Source organism: Pogona vitticeps, chromosome 3 (assembly GCF_051106095.1).
Source record: "Pogona vitticeps strain Pit_001003342236 chromosome 3, PviZW2.1, whole genome shotgun sequence".
Classification (NCBI taxonomy): Eukaryota; Metazoa; Chordata; class Lepidosauria; order Squamata; family Agamidae; genus Pogona; species Pogona vitticeps.
The window spans coordinates 264,220,826-264,237,456 of NC_135785.1; the positions used below are offsets into that span (position 1 = coordinate 264,220,826).

Genomic DNA, 16,631 nt, shown 5'->3' on the forward strand with positions numbered 1-16,631 from the left:
ATCAGATTAGCAGCCAAACCTCCGGGCAAACTCAAATCAATGGGCTGAAGTGATGCTCGCTTATCCGAGTTCTATATGCGTGCGGAGGACCCATTAATCAGCTGACATTCAAAGCGTGTTTGCGCCTGCCACTCCTTGGGGGAAAGCAGGTACCCCATCGCCAGGGAATGCCGCACTCCTGGGTACCTTCGCAGGCTGAGTAAGGGCTCAGGCGAGGGAAAGGACCGCCCGTCTTCCCTGCTCTCCCAGTGGGCCTGGCCAAGCCACCGGCTGTGGCCTTTCCTGGCCAGGACCTCCCTGCCTTTGCTTTTTCTCCTTTGACATCATGAAAGGGAAAACAACCCTTGACACCCTTTGTAGAGATTAAAATAAGCCTAAGGGCAGCCTGGCAGCAGCACATGGGGAAGGAGCAAAGGCGAGCACAATGCCCAAAGGACTCTCGGCAGAAGATCCATGAAACCCACCAGGCTCTTACACAGCTCTCCTTAATTTCAACGGGGCCCGTGGAGGAGGTCTTCCATGGGATTTTAACCTAAGGACAGAGACGGTCGGGGCTCCATGTGTGTGTCAGAGAGGCGTGAGCGCATGCATATGAGATACAGAGAGGAATGTGTGTGTAAGAGACCCACAGAAAGTCCGTCAGACCAGCGACCATGGGATCTACACTGTGCATTTATTGCAATAAATTAATGGCGAAGGTGCAGCTCTTGGAGACGGGAAAGAATGGACCCATGAAAATTCGCTCGAGCAGGGGGTCCACCATGCCCAGGACCTTCTGCAAGGTTGGGGGCGAGTGGTGGCTGGATAGATGGATGGAAGGAAGGAGAAAGGGCATGCCTAGCAATTTGGACGAGGCAAACAAGTTGCTAGGTCAGAGGGAAAAGCCACATCAGCCTTCCAACCGCAGCCTGGGCGGGCACCCTCCTGTCTCCCTTCTGCCGGATCTCCCTGGCTCCGTGGTGGTGGTGGAGCTGGCTTGAGCTGCCAAGCCGACGTGCACCCTCTTCCCTCAGCTACAAGTTCTAGAGAAGCCGAGGCTTCCCGCACAGTCTTTCTAATTGTCTGTGTCTCGTGATTGCTTTATTTGCGACCATACATTCTGAAATCCTGCTTGCAGTGGGGCAGGCAGCCTCCCAGGGCAGGCGCGTCTACAAGGGATAAGACATCTCCTCAGGATTCAGGGGGGCCTGGATGTCCAGCTTCCGGCTTTTGCTGTCCTCCACGATCTCCAGCCGCAGCGTCGGCCCTTTTCTCTGGCCCTCCTGAAGGGATGGACTGTCCTTCTCTTTCAGGAGCTGCTTGTCTGAGTCATCCACCGCGATCCGCAAGGTGCAGCCGTGGGGCAGAAGGTCCTGCTCGTAGGCAGCGGCCAGCTGGTTCACCACCCGGCGCTCCACCTGCAGTGCAAAGGGAGGAGAACCACAGGCATCAAGCGGCCTCCACGGCGACCTGCAGGATAAGCTGCCACGGGCTGAGGCGAGGAATGGTTTAGGTGGTGCAAACCTCTCCTGCTAAAGACAGCAAAGCTCACCCGAAAACTGATATATATATATATATATATATATATATATATATATATATATATATATATATATATATATATATATATATATATATATATATATATATATATATATATATATATATATATATATATATATATATATATATATATATATATATATATATATATATATATATATATATATATATATATATATATATATATATATATATATATATATATATATATATATCTGTGCAGCTTTCCTACATGTTGGTGGTCAAAACTGGAAGAGCCTTTACACAATAACTGCAATGTTGTTAAGCAGTCTCTCTCTCTCTCTCTCTCTCTCTCTCTCTCTCTCTCTCTGTGTGTGTGTGTGTGTGTGTTGGTGGTGGTGGTGGTGGTGGGCGGACAGTGAGACAGCAATTCTCACATTCCTGCACAGGAATTTCCAAGTTTTGCTTCTTAATGCACTGTCACCTCCCATGTTCCTGGTGCAGTGTGGGCTATGGGTGACTTGAAACAAACACACCGTGGTGCAATTATTGCTCTCTCTCTCTCTCTCTGTGTGTGTGGCAAGGGGGGAAGAGGGAGAATTTAGAGGGCTCTGAGGGATCTGCCTCAGGGCAAAACCCTGGACAAGGTTCCCTTCGATTTCAGCCACCGGATGCAAAGGAACGAAGCACCCCACTTCCCCCCCCCACCCCGACTGACCTCATGCTTAATGGAGCGGGCCCCGTAGTGCAGGTTGTATCCGTCTGCCAGCACGTCCATCACCTCGCGGTCCCACACTAAGGTGATGTTGTGCCTCGCCTGGGCCTGCAGGGGGAGAAAGAAGCAGGGGGTTAGCGGAGCAGTGGCCACACTTTCGGCTCTCCAAGGCCGGATGGGTTTTTTTTGGGGGGGAGGAGCGCCTTTACAGTCCTCCCTTCAGCACAATCCTGATGAAACCGGGGGGGGGGGGCTCTTTCTTGCCACCACCAACACCCTGGTGATGTGAAAAAGTGACTGTTTGGGAAGAGAGGTCCCAAGGCGCAGCCTGGACAGACATCTTCACGAGACCCCAAGGAGCTCTCTATGTGGAAAAAGGGAGGGGATTCTATTGCCAAGCACCTTCCTGTCACATTGCAGGAGTTTTTCCAATAGTACATGTTTGGAGTTCACACATCTATCTGGAAAAAAGGCATGCCCACCTGGGGAAGATCTGACTGCACAGAAGCTGCAGGAAATCTCTTCCCCTGCCCCAGTAGAGCTTTTGCAAAAGAGGCCCAGCCACAATACATTTCTGTACATCGTTGCTGTGTGTGTGTTTTAACGCAGAAGTGAAAAACACCCTGCATCGAGAAAGGGGTTTTGGATCCAGAAAGGGCCACAGCAATTCTGCCTTCTGAACCTGATGCCTGTAAAATCCACCTGCAAAATTGGTTTGCTCCACACAGAATTTTTTTTTCAACTTGGAGGATTTTTTTATTCTGAGCTTATTTTACTCGCTGAATATTTCTGGAACTTCTGTATTTCCTAGGAAGCAACTTCATGTAAACGTGAGAAGCTGCCTTCAGATGAAGCCAGGCACCCCTCGTCCCGTCCCAGGCACATCGGGCTCAATACGACTCTGAATGCTGACGGGCATCAGCTCTCTGGGATTTTAGCCCCTTCCCAGCGATCCCTGGAGAGGCCGGTGATTTAAAAGGGCACCTCCTGAATTCCAGGTGTGCTCTCTAACTTGAGCCACGCAGCCAAAACTGCCTCAACGAAGGAAACATATGGAAAAGTCCTAAGATAGAGAGGTTTGAGATTCAAAAACCTCAGCTGGAGTTTATGAAGGAAGACAGGGTAAGTGAGCAGGGTGTGGGACCTCCACCCCATTTCAACACTGATAGTTTTTACAGATAGCCTTCAAACAAGTGTTTGCCATCCCATGGCCCCGAAAAAATGTGCTTCATCTTTAACGGGAAAGCTTAGAGTCCCAGGACTGGAGTGAATTCAGTGAAAGGGTATAGGAAAAAGCCATTATTGATTCTAGCCATCGTCAAAAAGAATAACCATGCGCCTTTGACTATTTTGATTTCCCCCAATTCCATTCTTTGCACCGGCCGCTTTTCAAGAGGAGGTCTGTGTGGCATCGCGGACCGAGCGCTGGGCCAGGCCTCAGGAGCCAGGGGCGCGTTCTCTCCGCTCAGCCACGGTGCGGTTCTTGTTGTTGAGGCAACATTTAAGCCTCCCCTTACCTCTCTCGCGTACCTTGGAAACCCTCCTAGGGTCTCCACAGGCTTGAAGGCACATTCACTGACACATGTCTGTACCTTTGATCTCTCTGGTGAAGGTGGGGGGGAGGGAAGAGAGAGAGAGAGAGGCCCCCTTACCCGCTTAGCCCAGAAATTCAGTTCCTTGTTGACCAGCTGGATGAGTTCCGAGTGGCAAAAGGGAAGGAAGTAGACAATTTCATTGATCCTTCCCAGAAACTCGTCTCTGCGAAAGTGAGCCTGTGGAAGGGAACCGGGGAGAACGGCAAAATTAGTGGCTGACCCAAGGAGAGGGTGGGAAGTCCTGGCCAACAGGAGGCAAGGGATCCAACCCAGATAGGGATCAAAAACGGCCACAGAGGACCAATGCCCTTCCTTGTGATTATTTCGTGTGCTTCTGGTGGGGCCCTTCTTCGTCCTCAGGGACTCCCCCACACTGAGGTTGGGTCAAGGACACAACTGTGTAGCTTTAACAAGGTCATGGCCTACGCAGGCTGGCATCTGCTCTTGGCCCAGAGAGAAGAGGCTGAGCTCTGGAACCAACCTACCAACCTCCCTCCCTTCCTTCTTCAGGCAAAGTCTTAGCAGCTTCCCCCTCTCCCTCCCACGCAGTTAATACCCCTTTTTGCACCACAGCTCTGCTTTGTAAGCCCAGCTTGAAAACTAGCACCAAAGCCCCAGGCAGCTCCCAGATTCCCGCTGGGCCAAAAGGCAGGATGAGTGATCAACCGCAGCGTCTGTACCTTCAGGATTGGACGAATCACATTCTCCTTGAACTGCTTGGAGATGGTGATCTTGTCCCGCATCTGCACATCGTCTGAAAGGCAAGGCACAGAGCGGGCTCAAGGATCAGGGCACTCCAAACACACCTGGGCTCTCCCCTCCCTCCCTCTCCCCCGGGAGGGGGAAGAAGACGAGACGTCCTTGCTTGTTTCTTGGCAGAAGCCCAGCCCAGGGGGCACAGCCGCTGCTCCCAGAGCATGGCCGCTGAAGAGAGCTTCAGGTCACAGGGCTGGGAAGGCCCATCCTTTGCCTGAGACTCCGGGCAGCCCCTGCCAACGGATGGCCAGCAATGCAGCACCAGCCCAAAGTCTTGGCAGACTTCCGGGAGAGTGAGAGAGTCTGCCGGTGAGACAGGTTTAAGGCAGTGAGACCTGAGTGAAACTGGATGTAGACGACGGGGGACCCTGTTCCCCACCTGGCTTAGGGAGAGGAATTCTGTGCTGGAAACGTCCAGGGGCCATTTCCCGGGTGACTCAGACCTTCTACTCCTTCCTGGCAAGCTGGGTGAGCAGAGCAAGACCCATGATCATCCTGTGCCTGGGGCAGCAAGTGGGCAGTGCCACCTCTCTTGTGTCAGAGAAGCTTTGTGGCCCCCGGTTGAGGGGTGCAAAGCTCCCCTTGCGGACTCTGCTACGGGGCAGCCAACGATACCAGACCTGCACAACGCCTGCTCTGCTCTTTGGGAAAAATTCAGGGTTCTTTCCTCGTACAAAACTAACACCCTGCTCTCTACTCGGAGTTCCACTTAAACCAGTGCCACTAAGGTCCCTTAATGTATCTGCCTCGTTTATCTACTTGATTTTTATCCTGACCGTCCGGCTGCCAAGGGCAATACAAACCATACAGCTACAGCCAACCCAAATTAAACAAAGGGGCACAGGTGCCAAAGCAACATACGGATAGACACGGAAGCAACGTCCCTCATCAGAGGGATCCAGAAGGGGGCCCTGCGTGTGGAGCTTCGCTGGTCTTTACCCACTGGTGTCCCCAAGATGAAAACCTGGCCTCTGCCCGCGTTCTCCTGCCTGAAGGGAGAGATGGCCCTGTGGCTCAGGGGAGGGAAACATGCCGGCCCACAGACCCATCAGCCTGCTGGGTCAGCAGCGTGTGCTCCTGCCTGCCTGCCAAAGAAAAGTCTGTGACACCCGATGAGCTCCGGAGGAGGTCTCCACGTTTATGCTCTGTGCCAAGTTTTCATAGCAGGGCCCCGATTCTTCCACGCCAAGGGCTCCTGACAGCGTTTCCCCCTCCATGCCGCTTTCCAAACATCTTGAGAGCAACCAAGACCCATTCCCACACACGCACAGGCTGGCTTAGAAGGCTAGCCACAGTGGCAAGCAGCGCCACATCAAAGGCTGCGGCTTTACACAACTTCCACGCTCAGGGGCAGTCTACCTCTCCCTGAACAGAGATATCTACTAGCAACAAACCAGCAAAGTTCAGCCCCTGTGGGGTCTTTCTTCAGAGCATTTCAGAGAAGCATGGCTGGACAGAGAATACTGAGCCAGGTGGATCTTTTGTCTGTTCCAGGAAGGAAGGATCTTAGCAAGCGCTTGCTGGGTTGGCCGTCAGTGGACGGATCAGGACGTTGCTGGGCAGGGGACGGGGTGGGGTTGGGCAGTGGGAAGAGGGACGAGCCGATGGACAGAAGGAAGCCTAGTACCCAGCTTTTCAGCAATCCTCTTCCGGCTCATTTCCACGGCCTCCTGTCTCAGCTGCAAGGCGTGCTGGGCGATTTCGTCGCTAGCCACGTTGGAGGTCATGATGAAGATGGCGTCTTTGCAGTCAATGGTCTTTCCCTTCCCGTCTGTCAGCCTGCCCTTCAGAGGAAACACGCAGTAACAACAACAACAACACACTGTCATGCAAGGAAGGTGACTGAGAGCCAATTCGATGTCTGGCTCTCCCTCCTTCCTTTCGCAGGAACGGCTGTGGAAGGACTCCCAGGGAGGAAAATAGGAAACCCATAAGGGTTTGTTCCTAAACATTTTGTGAGCAGAGTTTCTGCTTGTACCCGTGTTTGGCTTGCAAGACAGATGGACAGTTTGACTTCTTCCTCCTGGTGGGTGATTCCAAAGAAGGGGGAAATCAAGAGGTGTGTGTGTGTGCACGTGTGCGCGTGTGCAAAAGGGGGGAGGCATGGCAGTTTAACAGGCCGGTTTTGAAGCTGCTGAGAGCTATAAAGGACTCTCTCCACTGGTATAGTGGGACTGTTCCAGCTGCTCAGGCTGACCCAAGATCATAACAGTTTCCAGTTCTGCCCACAGAAGTGTTAACCAGAGAGGAGGGCAACTGGTACGTGGGATCTGCCCTGGAGGAGCCATCACTACTGCTCATCTCCTCCAAGAAAGCTGGGGGGAAAGAAAAGAGAGAGAGAGAGACAGCCTTTTGGAACTCAGCCTCTTGTCTCTCTCTGCCCACCCTGCCTGCAAATGTCGCCGGAAGCCCCTGCGCCCAGCAGAACGCCGCACATCTGGCGTCGGTTGTTTGGGATTAACATTTCGGGTGCTGCTCTGCCAGGCAGGCAGTTCAGGAATTGATTTCACATTTAGTGACTGCCACTGTGATCTATGCAAGAAAAATGACAACATTATTAATCCTTGGAAGGAAAAAGAAAAAGGAACGGAAAGGAAACACCACCAAACATGAGCCAACCGACGCTTCCGACCGAATGTCCAAAGCGGAGGATGGAAGCAGCAGGGCCGTGAAATCTGTATGGGCTCAGCCCTCCCCAAGAGATAAACAGTCGTATGTGACTGGTTCAGACTGGAGGTGCTTCTTTCTCGGCTTTCCGGCAGACATGATCTGATGCCTGATATGCAATTGATCAAGTGGTAAACGGAGGCAGAAAAAATGGGGACCCAGGAAGCAAAGAGGAATGTGTGTGTGTGTGTGTGTGTGCGCGCGCGCGCACACACACATCCATCCTGGGGCGCTCAGTTGTAAAAAGAGCAAAACAGGGCAAGTTCCTAGCTCTCTGTACAGGGTGTCGGTTGCTCTGCAAAAGCCATGCACTAGAGACACACCTGAAAGAGAGCCTCCAGCTGCTAGGAGATGGGGCTTACATCTTTACCAAGCCTAACACCCCCACCTCCCCACAAGGAACAGAAACAAAGAAGACAAATTTGGCTGTGCATCTTCTTAAAAGCTGCCTGATTTAACCAAGGAAACACAAACCCTTCTAAATTCAGACAAAGTTCCTAGATATTACTGGGGGCAGTGATTAGGGAAAAAAATTTTTTTTGTAGATGCGAAGTGTTTGTTTAACACACCTGGAGGACACAGATGCGTGAGAGGGCAGGGCTGGGCCAAAGCACATTGACTAGTGCTACCGGACGGTCCATTTGACGTCCAACAGACAACGGTGCGAGACCATGGATATCACAAACTCCACATGCATGTGTTTCATGCACAGTGTCAGGATCCTGGGTTCCAGAGAGAACCAAGGGAGCCACGGAGCTGTACAGACGTCCTCCTCTCTCCTTTCCACCATTATGCGGAATGTAAAGACGCAGGCCATGCTGCGGCACAAGCTCTTTGGGCTAAGGGGTGTGAGTCTGCTGCCTCCTCCAGAGGCTAGACCTAGGCATTAGGGGTGGGTGGGGCGAGGCAGGGATTGGAGTGGAAGGTCTTATACCTCATCAAACAGCTGCAACATGATGGTGAGGACATCGGGGTGGGCTTTGTCCACTTCGTCAAAGAGGACCACGGCATTTGGACACTGCTTCAGCTTCTTGGTGAGTTGCCCACCTTCCTCGTGGCCAACGTAGCCCGGGGGAGAGCCAATAAACTTGGCTACCTGGAAGACAAAGAGACTGCTGAAGGGGTGGCGTGGTATTGTCCTTGGAAAACCTGCCGTGGTTTGAAGTGGGATGGCCTGCCTGGGGAATTTCGGCATCTGGTTTCCATTCACGGGCAACACCCAAGCAGCCAGAATAAAAGGACACGCTCTGGGCAATTTGCAATGGAGGAAATGTTAACGGCCGAGCCAGTAGCAGAAGAACGCACATTAGGCCAATCCACTCCTACCTGCTTCTATTGTGGATTATATTTGGACCCCAATTGACTTCTAAAGGATGGCCAAGTTTCCCCTTTTCTAGTGAGAGCATAAGAAATGAAAACTGGACAAAAATGTTTCACTTGTGGGAAAAGAACCAAAAAGGCTTGGGTGGGCAGATTCCCAGGTTTGAAATTCCAGAGGATTTTTTTTTTTTTTTGGGGGGGGTGCTGCCAAGGAAAATGCCCCACTCCGTAGCCCATTCATCTTGTATCTGAGCTGGAAGGAGATGGGAAATGAAAGATTCCTTCCTTCTGATCTGGGGTGGTGGTGGGGGCAGCGGGATAATTACATGGGAGGTAAATGCTTCATTCAGTACATTGTGTACAGGCTAGGTATTATTTCAACAGGTGTGGTGAGAGGGAGAAAGCTGATGAGGTGGAAAGAGCTTGGTCCCGAGGGGTCTGGAGCAGGAAAGGGGGTGATGCCTGCTGAGGGAAGGGGCTCTTCCAGGATCTGCCAGAGGCTGGTCATGGGAACGGTAAGGTGTCTGTCCTGTGAGAGTAGAGCATCGGCCTCTCTTACCAACCTCATGCCTTTCCTGAAACTCTGACATGTCCAGCCTGATGAAACCCTGTAAGCAGAGAGAGAGAAAAGAATCCATCAGTCCTCTAGGGAAAGTTCAGAGGGGACCCTCCTACGAGGGAAGAGAAAGCAGCAGCTGCTTTCTGCAGGGAAAAACAGGGTTTGCTAGAGACGGCCGCCAATCCTGGACATCTCCACCGAGGACACTTCCCCAAGATCTGCAACATGCAAATTCTGCTTTGTTGCAGCTTCCCTTCAGATTTTTATCCACATGCTTTAAACATGCCAGAGGCAGGAGAGGTAAAGTTGCACCGTGTGGCATCAAAAGGGGTCCCAGGTAGGACCTCTGGCTAGGGCCTGGAAAACCCCACTGCCCTGAACCCCACTGCTGCCAGCCCGTGCCAACAATGCTAGACATGATGGTGGTAGTGGTCTGGTTAAAGCTAAGGCAGCTTCGACCGCAGGGGTGGGGTCCCTCCCAAATAGTGTCCTGGCAGACATGCCCGGTTTGAAAAGCACGGCTCAGCAGAGGTTCTTTGTGACCCAGTTTTTCTGAGACAACAAGGTGCGAGGGCCACACCTTAATTAAAGGGAGAACTCTACACCACTGCCACCCCCAGAGTTTCTGGAGATGCGATTCTTCATCTTTTTTTCCCCAAACAAAAACATATCCCTGTGGAGGGAAATGTACGAAGAGGTTAAAATTTACTGAGTCCCCCCCCCCCCGCCTCCATACTTTTAACCTCTGAAAAGCTGTAGTTTCATTGCAACAGATGACATTTCCTGGGTTTGGGAGATGCAACCTTGCCAGCGCTGGAATGAAATGGCAAGCAATAAGGCTCTTGTGCTAAGCGTGACTGCTCCCATTATTATCATTATTCTTGAGGCACAGGAGAGAGACAATTTGCAACAGGCGACCCCCCCCAGCTGGAAAAACACAAGCCAGCAGAAAGGCCGCTTGCATCCCTCCCAGAATGAAGAATGCCACAGGGTTTCCCTCACATTCTTCCAAGAGATTAGGCCACCCTCTGGCTCCAGTCTCAGTGGCAGGTAAGACTTCCAAGGCATCCTTACCTGGACACTGCACACCTGCTGGAAACTTTTAAATACCAATCTTGTTGCACAATTTTTCTGCACAAACCAAAGTACTGTACTAAACCTCACACGAAGACTCGACCAAGCACACTCCGTTCTACTGTTACTCAAACCCCAAAATCAGTGCTTCCAGAGATTCAAGAATTAAACAAGCTGGTAGGAAAAGAAAACAAGGGTCTCTGACACTTGGTCAAGAGAACGCCCTTCCCAGAGGCCTCATCCTCTTTTATAAGAAGAAAACGCACACGAAGCACTCCCAGGCTTTGTCTTGAAAAAAAGAGAGGCCAATATATCCTTCCGTGTGACTCCTATCTAGCTTTCCCTCCCCAGTTTTCTGCCTTTTAATGTGTACCTTGCGACCAACGATCCGGGGTGCAAAAAGGAGTAAACGAGGGTGAAAACACCAAGAAAAGGTAAAAGCGGAAACAAGATGTTTGTCCAAAACAAAAGTGGTGGAGCTGAAGATCAACTTTTCAGCTGGCACCGAAGCGAAATCTCTGCTGTGGTGGATGTGTGCCATTCTTTCTCAATGCTTTTTTTTTTCACATTCTGGGCCTTTCACATCTCTCCTTGGTGCATTAATTAAATAAATAACCACCAAACTGATTAGGGACTAATAAACTGCCTGTTTTGAGCATGCCTTTGAATTAGCTTTGTCCTTGGCCACTGGGATATTTGACATGGAGCCAATCCCGTGGCAATCAGGACCAAAGCAGATAGGAAATACGAGATGATTTTTTTTTTTTTTTTGCTTTGGAAACTTGCATGGGCAGAAGACAGTAGAACTGAAGCAGAGGAGCCTACAGAAGCTGCGATGGATGCCCCATGGATATAGCACTCCCGGGATACTTTCATGGGACCCCATTCAGAACGGGTTTTGGGGAGTCCCTGTGACAGGCCCTCTGAGCATAACCCAGCAGCAGTCTACGGTCCTGTTCAAAGGTCTTTGCAACCTGACTGTTAAGTCTTATCAGTTCCTTCTCATGGGCTTTGGTTTGTCCAGAAGGAAGTTCCTTGTAAAGGATCCCAACAGGACGCTTTCCCTGCCCTGTCTTCGGCCAGCAGCTGAGACTCTCCAAAACTCTGCTGTCTTGACCCTCTCCAGGGGAATCATTTCAGAGCAGTTTATAGGAAGAAAGAATTACGTACATGGGAAGCCGCTCTATGCCTCTGTGGATCCCTGCTCTTCCCTACATGGGAGTCAGGGGAGAATAAAACGGTTCATGGCAAGAGCAAGGCAGAGACCTCACCTTCTTGACATCTTTGTGCAGGTACTTGGCAGTCTGCTTGGCCAGCTCAGTTTTACCTGTTTAAAAAAAACCACAAGATGTTAAGCAGGAACATCCTAGAAGAAGCATTTTGCCCAAAGCACTCACCGCCTTCTGTCCCCGCAAGGTCCCTCCCTCCCATACAGCCTGCCAGGGAATAGGAGCCTTGAGCAACGTAAGGGAGTGGCCAGGACTGGGCTGGTCCTACGAAGACCAGTACCGAAACTGATTCCATAAGGCTGATGCCCACATGGGCGGGAGCTGTTGTGTGGGCTTCGCAGCCTCCGATTTCTGCTGCAGGAGGTTGCTGTGGTTGCAGCGGCTGCTACTGCTGCTGAAGAAGGTCTGGTTTGTTTTGTTAAACTGCATTCAAAAACAGAAGGCCCCATGGCACAACCCCCCAAATTTTGGATGGTTTCTAATGCCCTGTCTAGAAAATCAGTGTAGTAGAGGAAGGTGTACCCTTAGTAAACCACCTGACAAGAAAGCCAATACTTTCCAGAATACTGGACTAGAATTCAGGAGAGTGGGTTCAAATCCCCTGTGGCTAAGAGATCTCACTGGGGACTGACTGGCACGTGGCAATTCACTTCGTTTGTTATAAGCTTCAGGCTGCATTGTCGCTTGCAATTCGCGTCTCTTGGAGCTTGCTGTCTGTGTGTTGCTTATTTGTTTTATTTAGTTCATGCTTAGGGTGCTTTCATTCTATTGTAAACCGCCTAGGGTACTGCCCTGCACTAACGAGGCGGTATATAAATATAAGAAACAAACAAAGAAAACAACAACAACCCAGTTCTTGAACATCTTAAATATCTTTAAAAACCCTAGTCAACATAAGTAAGGAGTTGTTTTGGCAGCACATGGAAACAGCTATCTGGAAGTTTGTGTGAGTGTGCATGCAAAAGAGACAGAGAGATTGCTGGCTTACTGGCTTTTAGATACAATTCTGCCACACCTACGTAGATGTCAAAGACCTCCTGCGATGGAAATATTAGCTTTGTAACAGAAACCTAGTTCTTAAAAAAAAAGCAAGCTCTAAAAGAAGGCAATCCACTCAACAAGTTAATAATAAAGTTTCGAGGGTTTTGCTCAGAATAGTAATTGGCAAGCCAGACGACCATCAGCGCTGGTCTTGGCAATCAACACAGGTTTTCTCCAAGCCAACGTCTAAGCTTTGAGAGCTGATTCCCTGGAAAATGTAGTATTCTCTGTTTACGAGCAGTTTATATGCAACACTTGAGTTACAGAGGTCTAGGCAATTTCCAACTCAAAATGCGTATAATGAAATAGATTTATGTCAACATGGCATCAACCATCACGCTTGCCCAAGGCTTGTGGATGGTGGCAGCTGCCCTCCAGTCAGGAGACATCCTAGAGTCCTACAGACCTAAAGCAGCCAGAGATCTATGGGGTCTTTATGCTTTTAATACTTCCGAATACCTCCCCAAACTGCCCTCCTATTTCTGTGCCTAAAAGTTTTGACCATATGGATGATTGCTCACGTAAATTTCTGTGGCTCCTCCCACTAGTCTAATTCCTGAGAGGATAATCCAAACAGAGACCAGGCTGAACCATAGTTTGCTCAAAGCACACTGACCCTGTTGGCTGAGACATTCTGGAAGCTGAAGTCAGGAAAACGGGAATTCATAGAAATCACAGAAAAGTGAAGTTGGAAGGGGGGGGCTACAAGGCCATCCAGTCCAACCCCCTGCTCAGGGCAGGAATACAACTCAAATAGGATCAGACAGGTGGTCATCTAAGTTTCACTTGAGGGCCTCCAGGGTTGGAGCACTCACCCACTCCCCTTGAGGTCACGGGTTCTGCTGTCACACTGCTCCAACAGTTTGCAAATGTTTCCTGATATTCAACCAAAATCTGGCTTCCTTTAACTTGAGCCAATTCTTGCGTGTTCTGCACTCTAGGATGATGGAGAACAGATCTTGCCCCTCCTTTGTAGGACAGCCTTTCAATTATTTGAAAAGTGCTATCCTATCTCCCCTCTGCCTTCTTTTCTCAAGGCTAAATGTGTCCATTTTTTTTCAGCCTTTCCTCATAAGGCTTGGTTTCCACCCCCATCCACCCACACCCTATTGTCCTTGTCACCCTCCTCTCTGCTCTTTATTAGGTATTTCCGGTGCTCTTTCCAGCTTTCTTTAATGACCAAGATGCTTCTGTTTAAATAATAATAAAAATCCAAAGAGATTCCTGGATGTGGATTTGACAGCCTGGTACCAAACTCTGCACTTGTACAATGAGACCAGGGAGACAAAACACACAAGATCCAAAGGGCCTCTATATGCCAGCTCAACCACAGAAAAATGTGTGGGAGGCAATACAATTTCAGGACTTCAGAAAGGATTCGTCCACCAAGGTTTTTAAGTGTTTTGAAGCAGTTAATTGGCCAGTGGTTATGCCTTCTTCTTTACATGTATTCTACCTAAAGACTCTTGTTTCATTTGGCCTCAGCCTCCATGTGGATAATGGACAAATCAAAATTGTTAAAAGATCTGTTCTGTTCCAGTCTCATCATCAATCTAAACAGAGACTGCAGCATCCAAGGAATCGAAAGAAGAGTGAGATTCAGAAGGATGACATTGAAGGAACTAGAAAAGAGGAAAGAAAGAAAGAAAGAAAGAAAGAAAGAGAGAGAGAGAGAGAGAGAAAGAAAGAGAGAGAGAGAGAGAGAGAGAGAGAAAGAAAGAAAGAAAGAAAGAAAGAAAGAAAGAAAGAAAGAAAGAAAGAAAGAAAGAAAGAAAGAAAGAAAGAAAGAAAGAAAGAAAGAAAGAAAGAAAGAAAGAAAGAAAGAGTCTGTTGCTGAGGATGTGTCTCTGGAGACCAAGACCAAAACCACCCGCACTCTTGTATTCCTGGTGACTCAATATGGGTACGAAAGCTGGACACTGAAGATAGCTGGCAAGAAAAGAATAACCGCATTTTAAACAACTAATTAGAGGGCAGCTTAATGGATACCTTGAAGTGCTAGGGGAAAAAAAGAGATCAGGCCTGAACACTCATTAAAAGCTAAAATGGGCACATCATGAGAAGACAAGGTTCAATGGAACAGAAAACGAAGGATGGGAAAAGTCGAAGATGGTAGGAAAAGGGGAAGACAAAACAGAGATGGATTGTCTCCCTAGAGGAAGCCACAACCTTGAATTTACAAAGAGTAGAACAGGGTGGTTGAGGACAGGACACGTTGGAGATCATTCCATCACAGCAATGCAGTAAGTCAGAAATGCACGGACAACAGCAAGGGTTGTTGTTGTTGTTGTTGTTTTTAATTGCTGCTTACTTCTTCAACTGAAAACCCATGAAAGCTAGTTTTGAGACTCTTGGTTGTTCTTGGTGCAAAACACTATCCTGGATAACCCTGTGAAGGTTTTCCGATTTTTGTACTTGTCCTGGCTGGCATGATGGATTTTTGGAAACGGCTGAGCCTACAGGAATGACTGTGTGACTCTTGTCTTCCTTCTTCGGTATGGAAACAAACGTGTCATGAGGACCCGCAAGCTGCTTGGGTGGCAGTGGGAGACACGCCAGGAAGACTGGAAAACCAGCCTCCGGCGGGCATGCCCGAGGGCTTGAAGGCTGGTCCACCAGCCTGGACGGAACGTAAATGGCCTCCCCTTGACCACACACGAAACAAGGAAAAGGGGTCTTATCTGAAGCAGGATTCGGATCGCCCCGCAGGGCTGTAAGACAGCAGGCCGACTTTTTTTACCTATTCCGGATGATCCCAAGAAGAGGAAAACCAGCGGGTGCTCTTCGTCGTACCAACCATTTTCCTTCCTCCGGATGGCTGCAACCGAAACGCCAACAAAAACAAAGGAAGGAGTTATATATCTGGGCACATGAAAAAAAAAAAAAAAGAACAACGGAAAAGCATATAAATCAATGACACAACAGCAAGTATAATTATCACTAAGTATACACTATGTTTTACTGCTCTCTGCCCACTCAAAGTCCTCACTACCATTAGAGCTACCTAATTTGATTAGCCAGTAAGGCCCCCAGAGAGACCTAATCAGGTTAGCATGGATTTGGAGCGATGCCCAGAGCAGATTTCGGATAAAGTTTTCCAGGATGTGCACTCAGGGTTGCCAGGGAAACGAGGAGGGAGGATGGACACTGAATGAACCAGAGAGGGACCCGTCCACCCCTGGACTGGGAGGGAGGCACAAAAGGGAGCGCGTGAGGTGTGTGTGTGCGCGCGCGTGTGTGGGGGGAAGAAGATGCAGGAGGCTGAATAGCTCTTCCGCTGGCAAGCGCCCTCTCTGTCTACAAAGACCTGGCGAGGAGACAGGGGCTCCCTCTTTTTTACTGACGGGAAGGAAGGCTGCCATTCAAGGTCACGGCTGCCTCGCACGGATGGGAAAGGGAAGGATAGCACAGGAAGCACCAGGGAGATGCAGGGTTGGTCTCGGCAGGCCGAAGACCATCCTTTAACCCTAGGGTACACGCAGCCGCTCTTCGACGGCTTGCTGCGATGGGGACACCAGCCCCGAAAGGGCCGAAGGGCTTCTAGGCACCAACCGCATCCTAGTGCTGCCATCAGAGCTCAGAAGAACTAATGGGTCTGCCACTCCCGGTCATACTAGGTAGCTGGTCGATTTTGAGAGCCGTAGTCTAGGAGAGCAGACATGTCCAAACTCTTCTTTGCAACTTTCCATTAGGGGATGCACAGTGTAATCCCACTCCCTCATTCCACCCACGTCCCCGCGAGGAGACCTCTGTGCTTTCCAAAGAAGCAGAAATGCTCAAAAGATGCAAATGCTCAAAAGATGGCCTTAGCCATTCCTGCCTTTCTTTCATCATCCTTCATCAAAAGCCAATCTAATCAGCTTGAACACACCAACTCACATCCTGAGGGAGGGAGGGAGGAAGGAAGGAAGGAAGGAAGGAAGGAAGGAAGGAAGGAAGGAAGGAAGGAAGGAAGGAAGCTGATGATGGGAGGAGGGAGGGAGGAAGGAAGGAAGCTGATGATGGGTGGATGGAACGAAGGAATGAGTTGATGGTGGAAGGAAGGAAGGGAGCTGATGATGGGTGGATGGAACGAAGGAATGAGCTGATGAAGGAAGGAAGGAACTGATGATGGATAAAAGGAAGGAAGGAGGGAGCGAGTTGATGATGGGTGGATGGAAGGAAGGAATGAG

The 16,631-nt window shown here is 49.8% G+C and overlaps 1 protein-coding gene across 2 annotated transcripts in view; it reads right to left on the reverse strand.

Annotated features, from left to right (window-relative positions):
• Nucleotides 1–654: 654 nt before the first annotated feature.
• The window catches only part of CLPB (ClpB family mitochondrial disaggregase), a 93,050-nt gene continuing 77,073 nt past the window's right edge, over nt 655–16,631 (reverse strand). The window contains exons 8-17 of one of the 2 annotated variants that reach the window (XM_078390559.1): nt 15,200–15,277; nt 11,461–11,516; nt 9,120–9,164; nt 8,171–8,332; nt 6,197–6,353; nt 4,494–4,567; nt 3,871–3,990; nt 2,222–2,326; nt 1,145–1,397; nt 981–1,109 (exon numbers count right to left, since the gene is read on the reverse strand). In XM_078390559.1, coding sequence (XP_078246685.1) covers nt 1,149–1,397; nt 2,222–2,326; nt 3,871–3,990; nt 4,494–4,567; nt 6,197–6,353; nt 8,171–8,332; nt 9,120–9,164; nt 11,461–11,516; nt 15,200–15,277 — 1,046 coding nt within the window. In that variant the 3' untranslated portion in view covers nt 981–1,109; nt 1,145–1,148. Of the gene's footprint in view, nt 1,398–2,221; nt 2,327–3,870; nt 3,991–4,493; nt 4,568–6,196; nt 6,354–8,170; nt 8,333–9,119; nt 9,165–11,460; nt 11,517–15,199; nt 15,278–16,631 lie in introns of both variants that reach the window. The other variant, XM_072993393.2, reaches the window with a different exon arrangement.